General features: G+C 43.3%; 1 protein-coding gene across 1 annotated transcript; it reads left to right on the top strand.

Moving 5' to 3' along the window:
* The first annotated feature begins 380 nt into the window (after nucleotides 1–380).
* On the top strand, nucleotides 381–9,811 carry LOC113013118 (uncharacterized). Its single transcript, XM_026153758.1, has 11 exons — nucleotides 381–550; nucleotides 637–824; nucleotides 1,010–1,150; nucleotides 6,440–6,578; nucleotides 6,681–6,861; nucleotides 6,992–7,133; nucleotides 7,677–7,820; nucleotides 8,268–8,344; nucleotides 9,004–9,058; nucleotides 9,232–9,253; nucleotides 9,602–9,811. The coding sequence occupies exons 1-10, from the start codon at nucleotides 404–406 to the stop codon at nucleotides 9,233–9,235; spliced, it is 1,218 nt and encodes a 405-aa protein (XP_026009543.1). The 5' UTR covers nucleotides 381–403; the 3' UTR covers nucleotides 9,236–9,253; nucleotides 9,602–9,811.
* Nucleotides 9,812–11,037: the final 1,226 nt, after the last annotated feature.

Raw genomic sequence — 11,037 nt, forward strand, 5'->3', positions numbered from 1 at the left:
TAAAATAAATTCATAATTATAATAAAGGTCAATCAAATGGACCAATATGGCAAGACCATGATGATCCACTTGGTAAAATAAATCCGCTTGGCATCTTTCTTGGCCTTAAGACAACAATTCTGATGGCTAAAGATCCAAACGGGACACAAAAAAAAAAAGAAAAAAAAAAAAGAAACTAATCTCATTTACTGACAGTTGGTTGAGACATTTGCTTTCACTGTTCATTATCAGTTATCAGGTACCATCTCAAACTCATGAGCATGAAACATTTCCTCATACCAGAACAGTTTACTACACATTATACAGGATGCAGGAAACAGCAAGTAGATAAAAGGAGGAGAGTCAGAGAGAGGCTGTATTTGACGTACAAGTGTCTTTGTGAAGACAGACTAACAGATTGACCATGTCGCTCTCTGCAGTGCTGTTGCTGCTGCTGCATCTGACGGTCTGCAACTCGCAGAATATTGATTTCTTGCTTAGCAATTTAAATGGCTTTGTTGGTGCAATCAACTTCTATACAAAAGAGAAGTTTGTAAATAATTCTTCCTCGGTATGTACAGGTTTTTTTCTAAAATGTGTTTATATTTTGAAATGTAGGTTTTCTTTACTAAATTCCTATTCACTGTGACTCCACAGCTGACCATTCGCCTAATGGGGAACAATCTCAACTGCATTCCCGATTTCTCATTTGATTGCCAAAATAGCAACTGTGGGTATGTGAGCACTTTGGTACGCACGGTCGACCAAGAAGGCAGCGGAGAGTGGTGTCAGAATGAACTTAGGTCTGTTCAGCCATCTCCCATTAATGTGGTTGGTTCATTTGGGTGAGTGTACCTCGAAAATATATAAAACGAACTTATTATTCATATTGTTATCATTCTTACACACACACACACACACACACACACACACACACACACACACACACATATATATTAGTCCATATAGTGTTTTGCTATATACAGTGTAACACGCTGAAAACTGACTCTCACACTATTTTCTATTGAAGGGTCACTGGTGTTAATTGGGTGAGTGGCATCAAAAATACCATTGGATCATGGACAACTGCAGTAACATTCGACCTGAGGAACCGCTCTGACATCAACAAAGAAAACTCCTCACCCCAGTCTACCGTGATCCCATTTGTGAGGTGAGCCAACTCACTGTTTGTGTCTCTGCTAAAAAAGCAACAGCAGTAGCAGGACAAGAGTGACTGTGGCATTACTGCAAACTTCAAATCTGATATTGTTTCCACGTAGAAGACAAAACTGTTCACAGTATAAGGGCAAAGTCAAAAAATATAGACAAAAATATAGACTATAACTTGCTGCATGGTCAACTTTAACCGCTATTGCAACCACTGCCTCCGTAATAAAGTGGCAATAAACTAATTAAATGAACAAAAATAATTTACCAAAAATAGTTTCCACACTAAAACGTTTGCATTTAAAGGTTTTAATTGTAATCCTATAACTCTTTCCTTAAAGAGCTTCTCTTACAGTACCCCCAGGCTCCAAATGAGAGAAAAACAGAAAATGAGTATGAGTATGAAGATGTCATGGTCCTGGATAATTTTGACCCAGTGTTCTTAGTTTTTCTGTGGTTTTGTATTTTGTTCCTTATGTTCATTGGATTTTTGGTTTGGTATTTGGATTCCCCCTGTCCATGCTTTTATTGTGGTGTTTGTTCTGGTACTGTGTTCCCGTCCTTTGTGTTCTGTGTTCTCCTCATCCCTCGTGTATTCATCCCTGTTCTCTGCCTCTCCCTCTGTGCTCATCTCTGTGTACTGTGTTGTGTTTAAGATAAGACTTTATTGATCCCACAACGGGGAAATTTTTGCGTCACCTCAACTCAGGTACAGATATATGAAGGAAATACAAAAATACAATTAAGTACAATCAATGAAAAAAAGTAAGATAATAACTATATACACCGTATGTGATTATGGATATGGTTGGAAATATGGAAGACAAACTACATAGCTTGGAAGGTCATGGAAGGTCCATTATGCATGAAGTGGTGACTGTGGATGTTCACAGTGTCCAGTGACTTATGACATCGTGATTGAGGAGTTATAGAGTCTAACTGCTGTTGGGATGAAGGATCTGCTGAAACAAAGTCGCAGGCTAACATTAATATTTATTGAAATATATTTATTCCTCCAGATATAAGAATGAATCTTTTCTTATGGACTCAAACACGTTTTGGTGAAAAACTGAATATGGAACAAGCAAAGCTTAATAATAAACAATATATATATGCTGTATAATACCAGTAGGCCAGCTCTAATAGTAATTTGGTATGGCTTCGCGGGCCAAATGTAATTAGGCCCGCGAAGCCAGGGCCAGAGTTTGACACCTATGCTCTAAAGGCTCACGATCTGTAAATGTTGAATCCGAACCCGAACGTCTTATGAACTGTTGTACTGCCCAGAGGGTCAACTCAGAGACAGTTTCTCCTACGTTTGGACTCATATTTGAGAAAGATTATCCTTCGCTAGTGTTTCCTAGGTCTGAAAACTTGAAGTCATCATTTCCTGAGTTAGAGACACCTGTTTCTGTGCCCTTTACCTGTGTGTCTGCTGATGATGATTGTTTGCAGTTACGCTCACCACTGGGGCTTTAAAACCTGCCTCCTTAGATGTTAAAGCAGTAAAATCCAAGACTGTAAATGTTCCTGTGATAGCTCGACCCCAGTTCGTTACTTCTGAGCCATCATGGGGAAAGTCCATTCTGACGTATTTACTGATTCAAATTTTCTTGAGTCAGGGGGCACTACACCCACCACTGTTTTCACTAGGTTTGCTGCTTCCAGCGATCCGGAGGTAAAAGACTTTGTTTCATCTGCCTCTCCGGTGCACAGAACTATGTTTACATCGGCTATTAACCCCTCCTCTGACAGTATAAGCATGGTTAGCTCCGAAGAAAGTAGCTCTAAGACTATTGGTGCATCAGCTGATCACATTTCTCTAGAGTCTGTAAACACTGAAGGTGGTGCTTTAGTGCCTGTAAGCTACAGCTTTAGCACACTTAACGCTATGAAGTCAGAGCGCTGTTCCTCTGTTTTCGGCCTCTGCCTACCCACAGCAGGTCTCGCCTGTTTTGCCACCCACTGGGTCGGCCGCCAGAACTATGTTTGCTGCCATTAGGGTGGGGGAGCTCGGCGAGCTGGAGGAGCGCGCATCACCAACTGCAGGGCTCAGCGAGCAGGACGTGCCGTGGGGGAATGAGGACCCAAAACACATGGTTCTGCGATGCAAACGGCACACTTTATTTACAGTGAAGGCTGTAAACACAATAACTCCCCATTGCTCCCTTGAATCCCGTGTGTGTGTGCTCCCCTCCCTGTGCATGCTGCTGTTCTGGTCCACTCTTCCACCTGGGGGGGAAACCACAAAAACAGCCATCAACACCAACCCTGGCGGGCATACATGAACTACACCGTCATACGCTGACACACACTAACTTGGGTAGACAACTCAATGATCCCGCGCCGGTGGGAGCTCCAACACTCTCCTAAGTAGCTCCCCCGACGAGCCCTGATCACCAACAGGTGTGTGGCAGGAACTTCAGGTGTGGCCAGTCCTCCTGCAGGGCCACCGCGGACGTGCTGCTGGTCCCTCTGGCTCTCCAAGCTGCGGCGCAGGCACGTCCTGCTCGCTGAGCCCCGCAGTTGGTGATGTGCGCTCCTCCCGCTCGCCGAGCTCTCCCGCCCTAATGGCAGCAAACGTAGTTCTGGCGGCCAACCTGGTGAGCGGCAAAACAGGCGAGACCTGCTGTGGGTAGGCAGAGGCCGACAACAGTTCAGGAGGCCTACCTCTAGTCCATCAACGGGAACACTGGATCTCCGGCGGACGGCCATGGGTCCGGCAGCAGCAACGAAGCGGTTCGGGGGCCTGCCACTAATCCAGTGGCGGCGGTGCTGCATCTCTGGGGGCCTACCAAGCGTCCAATGGTTACAGCGCTGGAGCTCTGGCGGCCTGCCACACGTCCAGTGGTGGCGGCAATGCAGCTCCGGCGGGCGGCTATGGGTCTGGCAGCTGCGGCGAAACGGTCCCGGTGGCGGCGGCATTGCGGCTATGGGTCCGGCAGCCGTGGCAAAATGGGTCCGGCGGGTGGCCATGGGTCCGGTGGCGGCGGCGTGGCAGCTGCAGCGGGCTTCCACGGGTCCGGTGGCGGCGGCGTGGCAGCTGTGGCGGACGACAATGTAGCACAACACACAATCTACGATGTGCTGGCCGTGCTGCTGGTCGCAGACGTGCTGCTGGTCCCTCTGGCTCTCCAAGCTGCTCTCCCGCTCTCCGAGCACCCGCTCCGGCTCGCTGAGCCCCTCCTGCCACGGCGCAACAACAGATGGTTGATCCGGAGGCGAAGATGGTGGTACAACGGCTGCAGGTGGTGGAGATGATGGTAGAGTAGTGGGTGTGGAAGGTGGAACAGATGACAGCTGAGTGACTAGCTAGGCAGCAGACTGAGTTGAGGGTGTTATGGCTATCATGAAGGGTGGAGAGGATGAAAATGTTACAGCTGGCTCAACAAATACCAGGGGTCCAGAGGCAGCTGAGGCCTCCAGTTCGGCCTCTGGGGAAGCCCTGGGGAGAACCTCCGTCTCCATGTGGCCAGACTGGGCCAAAACGTCATCTGGGTCTGCATGCTCTGAGCTCCCTAGCTCCAGGCTCACAGTCTCAAAGTGAACATTTTCAGAGTTTTTGGAGGTAAAGCAAACAGTTTCTGACCCCACCGACTCTGAGCTAACGACTTCAGGGCTGTCTATGCAAAATTCTTCCCCAGAATTAGCACTCAGACCACATTCGTCTGTCAGTGGTCCAAAGACCTTCTACAGTTTCTCCATTGTTAATTGCCGTAGCGGCTATAGTCTCTATTTCCATGTTCACAGGGAGGGAATTTACAACACCGGCAGAGTCCATTTTACTCACTGTGGCGTCCAGAGCAGCTAGTCCTGAGTCTTCAACAAGCACAGGAGTGAGTGTAGACGTGGCTGAACGCTGCTTGCGAGGACGCCTTCTCCTCCGTGAAGGTGGGGTCGTGTGCATGGAAATCGTCCTCTGCTGTTCATCTGGGTTTTGATTTTTGATGACATGATTAATTGAAACAATTGAGTCTGATTTACTCACTGCGGTAATGAGTGCTGTCGGACCGTCGCCAGCTGTCCGGGCTGAAACCGCAGGAGTGGGTTGAGGTGTAATGGGGTGATGATGGCTAAGGTGACATCCCTTCTGTAATGGAGAAGGGATGTCAAACAATTGTGCCGCAAGCATCGACGGGAAAGCCCTCTGCCAATTCGTGAAAAACCAAGCCTCTAGGAGAGCAGCCGAACTTTCCTTGCTCAGACCACCCAAGCCAAATAATTCAAAACTTGAGCTCTCCCTTAAACTAGTGACCAATTGCTTAAGTTTCTTAATGTCCAAAAAGTTCGCAGTGAAGGTAGTCAATGAGAGATAATTGTCAAAGAACACTACCTGTATATGTCTCTTGGGTGGGTCTACAGCCTGTATTACGCTCCGGCAGTAATCCCATAGCTGCGTGAGCGATCCCTCCTCCGTGGCAACTCCTGAGTTTGCTGGGTCCATGGTTGTTGGCGGGATCATTCTGTCACGGTCTGGCTGGCAGACCGTGGGAATATGGGGGAACGAGGACCCAAAACGCATGGTTCTGCGATGCAAACAGCGCACTTTATTTACAGTGAAGGCTGTAAACACAATAACTCCCCGTTGCTCCCTTAAATCCCGTGTGTGTGTGCTCCCCTCCGACGTCTGTGCTCGTGGTCCCCGCTGTTGTGTGCTCGCACACCCTGTGCGTGCTGCTGTTCTGGTCCACTCTTCCACCTGGAGCTCCAACACTCTCCTAAGTAGCTCCCCCGACGAGCCCTGATCACCAACAGGTGTGTGGCAGGAACTTCAGGTGTGGCCAGTCCTCCTGCCGGGCCACACCCATCAGGCCTGCATGTGGCTGTTCTCCATCCTCCAGCCACACATGTACACACCCACACCCTGCCTATACATATAACGAGTGGAACACAGACTAACACAGCATTGTGCAGAAAGACACACACATCACAAAATAATAATGATAATAATAATAATAATAACAACAACTGTCAAAACTGCTCACGGACCCCCAGTCCTCCAGACAGTTCCTCCATGTTTGCTGTAATATTTAAGTAGTTTAGTGATGCTTTAAATTAAATCTCACTTAATGTATAAACTATACAATTTAAAGTTTTATTTTGAGACAGTGAACTGAATATTGCTATGTTTAAAATTACCTTGTGTGGTTTTTAACCAAAAATATTTCAGTTCCAGTGATCAGGCTGTGGCTGTATTTTGCAGATTTTAAGAGTGAATGCATGGAGCTGCACATTAACTTCACACTAAAGTGAATCCTGGAAAATGAAGATTGTATTTGTAATTCTTTCTCAGAGTTCCTTCAAACTGTCGGAGAGATTTCAGCCTGTTGATGTTTGACCCTGATGGGGATCAGGTTAAATGCAGATATGGAAACTCCTCACTCTCGGAGTGTAATGGCTGTGAGCCACCATCTGTCCTCAGCCTCTCATCAGTGAGCATGACTGTTAATCTAATGTTTAATGAGACAGAAGGATAGTTGTAATAATAAACATTTGCTCATTTGATCGCTTTTCCTTTTTTATTCCTCATGCAGTCCACTTGTACTCTGTCGTTCGCCCCCACTGCTGACAGTAATGTGGGCAACTATGGAGTACAGCTGCTGATGGAGGACTTTCCCATGAAGAACATCACCATGACTGGAGTCAATGGCACAAAAACAACACAAACACCTAACGATGCTCTCAGCAAAATACCGATCCAGTTTGTTCTGATAGGTACAAGTCCATATTTTAATAGATGGAGTTGAACCTGTAAAGATCTGATCTGAACTTAGAAATACTGTTCTAACTTCGAACTATGAATTCCACCCCGAAAGAAACTCATTGGTTTTCTGTCATCTTTCAGTGGATCCTCCTGTCTTATCCTGCACAGAGGGAGACTTTTTGCCCAAATTCTTGCCTCCAACCCCAAACAACAGAGCTCGGCTCTACACGCCTGTTAATAAGACTCTGGAAATCAACATCAGTGCAGAGGCACAAAACTCCACGTAAGTCAAAGAAAAACACATTTGACATTCTTGACATTGTAAAGTAAGGTTAACTATGTCCCACAGAACTGTTTTCAGGTTAGACAAGAAATACATTCACACATCAGTCGATTCCTGTCATGTTTCTGTTCATTGATCAAATCAAGATTTTATCCGTTGCGTTCTGTTTAATCTGTGCATCAGTCCTGCACTGGCACACAAAACAGGTTTAACAAGACACGTAAGAGCGTAACACAGTCAGATGTATACAAGGCTGTATGAGATATAAAGAGTAGGTTCAACACATATTTAACCCAAAGAGAAGTCAAATCTGTTTTAAGGCTATTTTGCTTTGATGCAACATGAGTAAATAAAAACTCGTGAAATTATGTTTAAGTAAAATTTGGCTTATTAACTCAAACCCTTAAAACCAAACAGAAGTGAGTCAGGTGAAGTCTCCGTTCAAAGTGATGCTCATTCACAGACAAACACTTTGCTTTGTATGTCGTTGAAGAAGCTATGAGAATTAAGTTGATTCATTTTTTGTTTCTCTCTTCGTTGAAGGATCTCTGAGCTACTGTTCAGCGGACCATATGATGCAATTCAGAATAAAACTGGACCAGGAAATTTCACCCTGAGATGGACGCCGTCTAAATCACAAGACAATGACACCCTCCCCTTCTGCTTTGTTGTCCAGGCACTTTCCAAGTCAGTACCTTTTTACAAATTCATCCCTTAGAGCATGAGTATTTGGCAGAAAGCACTTAAGCATAGACAAAAGAGCTTGTTTGAATGGGTGAATGAGGCGTGCTGCATAAAGCAGAAAAGCACTAAAGAAGAATCAGTCCATTTGCAATTTTGCAGCCATACACTATATTGGTGAATGTTTAAATCTGACTTTATTAGAAAATTATTTAGACCCCAGGCCCAGAAGGAGTCATGGCAAGAAAATTAAATCCCCCCAAAAAGCCAAAACCCCTTCCTCTGCTTCCAATGACCAACCAAAAAGTTATTGGTTTGTCATCTAGAACTGTTAATCAAACACACCCATATTACTTGTACATATACTTTGTGTCATTAACAGAAAAGACGATCTTAAAATATAATATAATCTCATGGAAATAATGGAATCACTGTTCTGATTTATTTCCGTAGTGAAACCAAGTATCACTCAGACCTTCGATGTGTCAGCGTGACTGTTGGAAATGGTGTCCCAGCCAGTGCTTCAGCTTGTAAGTAACAATGACAGGAAGTAAATGTTAACAAATAAATAAAGTTGCTAAACCTGTGTATTTGTAAATAATTTTTGACATTGTTGCAAAATTCATTAATTAGAAATGAAAAGCTAAAAATGAACAACTAACCGCAATGAATTTCTCTTCATATTTATCTCCTTTCTTGGAGGCAGAAATGATGCTCAGACCTTATTTTATATTTAATTGCCATAAATCCAGAGGTGACATAAATATAGCTCTTAAAATTTGTGACAGCATTTGTCAGCCAATCAGGTCGACTAATAATGGATTGGATTTATATAGCGCTTTTCAAGGCACCCAAAGCGCTTTACAACACCACTATTCATTCACTCTCACACACTGGTGGAGGCAGCTACAGTTGTAGCCACAGACTGGGGCAGACTGACAGAAGCGAGGCTGCCATATCGCGCCATCGGCCCCTCTGGCCAACACCAGTAGGCAAGTAGGGTAAAGTGTCTTGCCCAGGGACACAACGACCAGGACAGAGAGCCCAGGGATCAAACGGGCGACCTTCCGGTTACAGATGCGATTCCCAACCCCCTGAGCCACAGTCGCCCGTTAATCTTTATGTGTTTTTAAATGAAAAGTCTATTTGGTTGGTCAGAAGTTCTTTAATCATTTTCTACTTGTTTTAGTTGTCCTGGTCGTGGGATCTTTCCTTTCAACTCTTATTCTTGCCTTCCCTTCCATGTAAGTATGTGTCTGCATATTTAGATCTTTTTTTGCCGAAATGTGACATTTTGTGTATTTTTTAAACATGTTAGGCCCATAAAATTATTATTGCTATTATTAACTTTTAAAATGAAACTAAATCAACCCCTTTGATCATCATTCTGATGTTGAGTTTTTGTCTCTTATCTCAGATGAAACTGGATAAAATCAGAGGTAAGTTCTTCTATAATCAGATTTTCTACCATAGCATCAATAACTGCTCTTTACCACTAAGTACTAATAGTACAACTGGTATTGCTAAAAGTAGCAGTGTTGATGTCCAGTGATTGAGCTACAGAAAACTATGAGCACACACAAAATGGTTATGGCAACCTCTGTAGGAGCATACAAATAATTCACAAAATATGCTAACACCACACAAAGCACAACTTATTCTATGAAATGGTCCAGAAATGAGTCACATCATACAATCACTAAATATCTAACATATCATTCTGAGGATTATCTCAAATGTAAAAAAAAAAAAATTCTATGAACGCGCTGTTTCAAATTTCCTTCTAGATTGAAGATGTACCTGACTCTGGATTGATGCAACGGTAGCGCCCTCTACTGTTACAACATGAATGTCATCTGACTCTGCACAAATAACTTTTTTCAAGTTTCTTTAAGTTTTGTTCCAACCAATGTAATCAAATTAAATAAGTACAGTAAAAAATATAATGTTGAGTGCAAGGTTATATATCTGAATTTATTTGATTCTGTCATTCTTTTCATTTATCAGTACTTTTAATCGGTGCTTTGGAACTGTTTTTTATTTTTATTTCACTTTGGTTTTATTGATTTTACAATCTTTTTTGTTTATATTTGGAGTACTACTGTATTCAACATAAATAAACATAGTACTCGTCACCCAGTAAATCATTGTCCTAGTAAAGTGGGAATTATTGTTAATATAATTACTGGTTTCGTAACCTTGCTTTTCGAGGAATGGAACAATTACAAATCTTGAAATGTTGTAAAACTAATAATAGTGTGAAGAGCTGACCTAATAACACTATCACACTGATATTTATCTGGAAACAAAATCCATCATAATATTTTTAAGCTGTTAATGAAGTATAACATAACATCCAAAATGGACTCATGGTATTTATTTATTTTCAGAGTGCTGTGCAAGTATGACTGATCTTTGAAGTGTCACTGTTGCAAACACTGATTGGAGTCTTTACTAATTTGTCCTCATTTGTTTCAGGCGATTTACTGAATTGATGTCAATTTTATTTCTGATAGTTTAGCTTGATTTATTTTACCAAGTTATTAATCAGATCATCTGTAACAACGCCTCCTATTAGTCCACAAACTGCTACACTTGAACCAACACCTACTAGTCAACCAAACACTACTCCTACAAGTCTTCCAAAAATGACATTCCCTGGAAATACTCTAACTTGGTGAATTAACAGTGAATTAGTCATGTGAAATAGTTAAAAATGTTAAACAAAAATTAATACATGTAAAAGATGGCAGCAATCCAGGCTGACACACGTAGAAGTTAGCTTGTTAGCTCCCTTCTCTTACTTACTTGCAGCAAGGGCAGCCACAGAGTGCTCGCACGGGAGTGAGAGTTCAGGGACTCGCGCTTTGCCACTGCCCTGGTCTTTATTTATACATCCGTAGGTGTGTTTATTCCTTACACTGGAATGTGGATGTGTATATGCGCGCGTGTGTGTGTGTGTGTGTGTGTGTGTGGGGGGGGGGGTCAGAGTGTGACCCCATAAAGACTTCCCTAAACCTGCTGGTCTGGAAGTCCACAGGTTAATCTAAACAAAAGGCACTTAGACTAGAACTGACATAGCTACGTTTATCCTACCACAAATCAATAAGAGAAGGTACGACCTCTCCCATGCTCCCAGGATGTGGGTGTGAATGCCAGAGCACTCTGGAATGCACACAAAGTCTTGTAGTGAACAACAGGCTAAGACATCAAAAGGTCAACA

This window comes from Astatotilapia calliptera, chromosome 3 (genome assembly GCF_900246225.1).
Source record: "Astatotilapia calliptera chromosome 3, fAstCal1.2, whole genome shotgun sequence".
NCBI lineage: Eukaryota > Metazoa > Chordata > Actinopteri > Cichliformes > Cichlidae > Astatotilapia > Astatotilapia calliptera.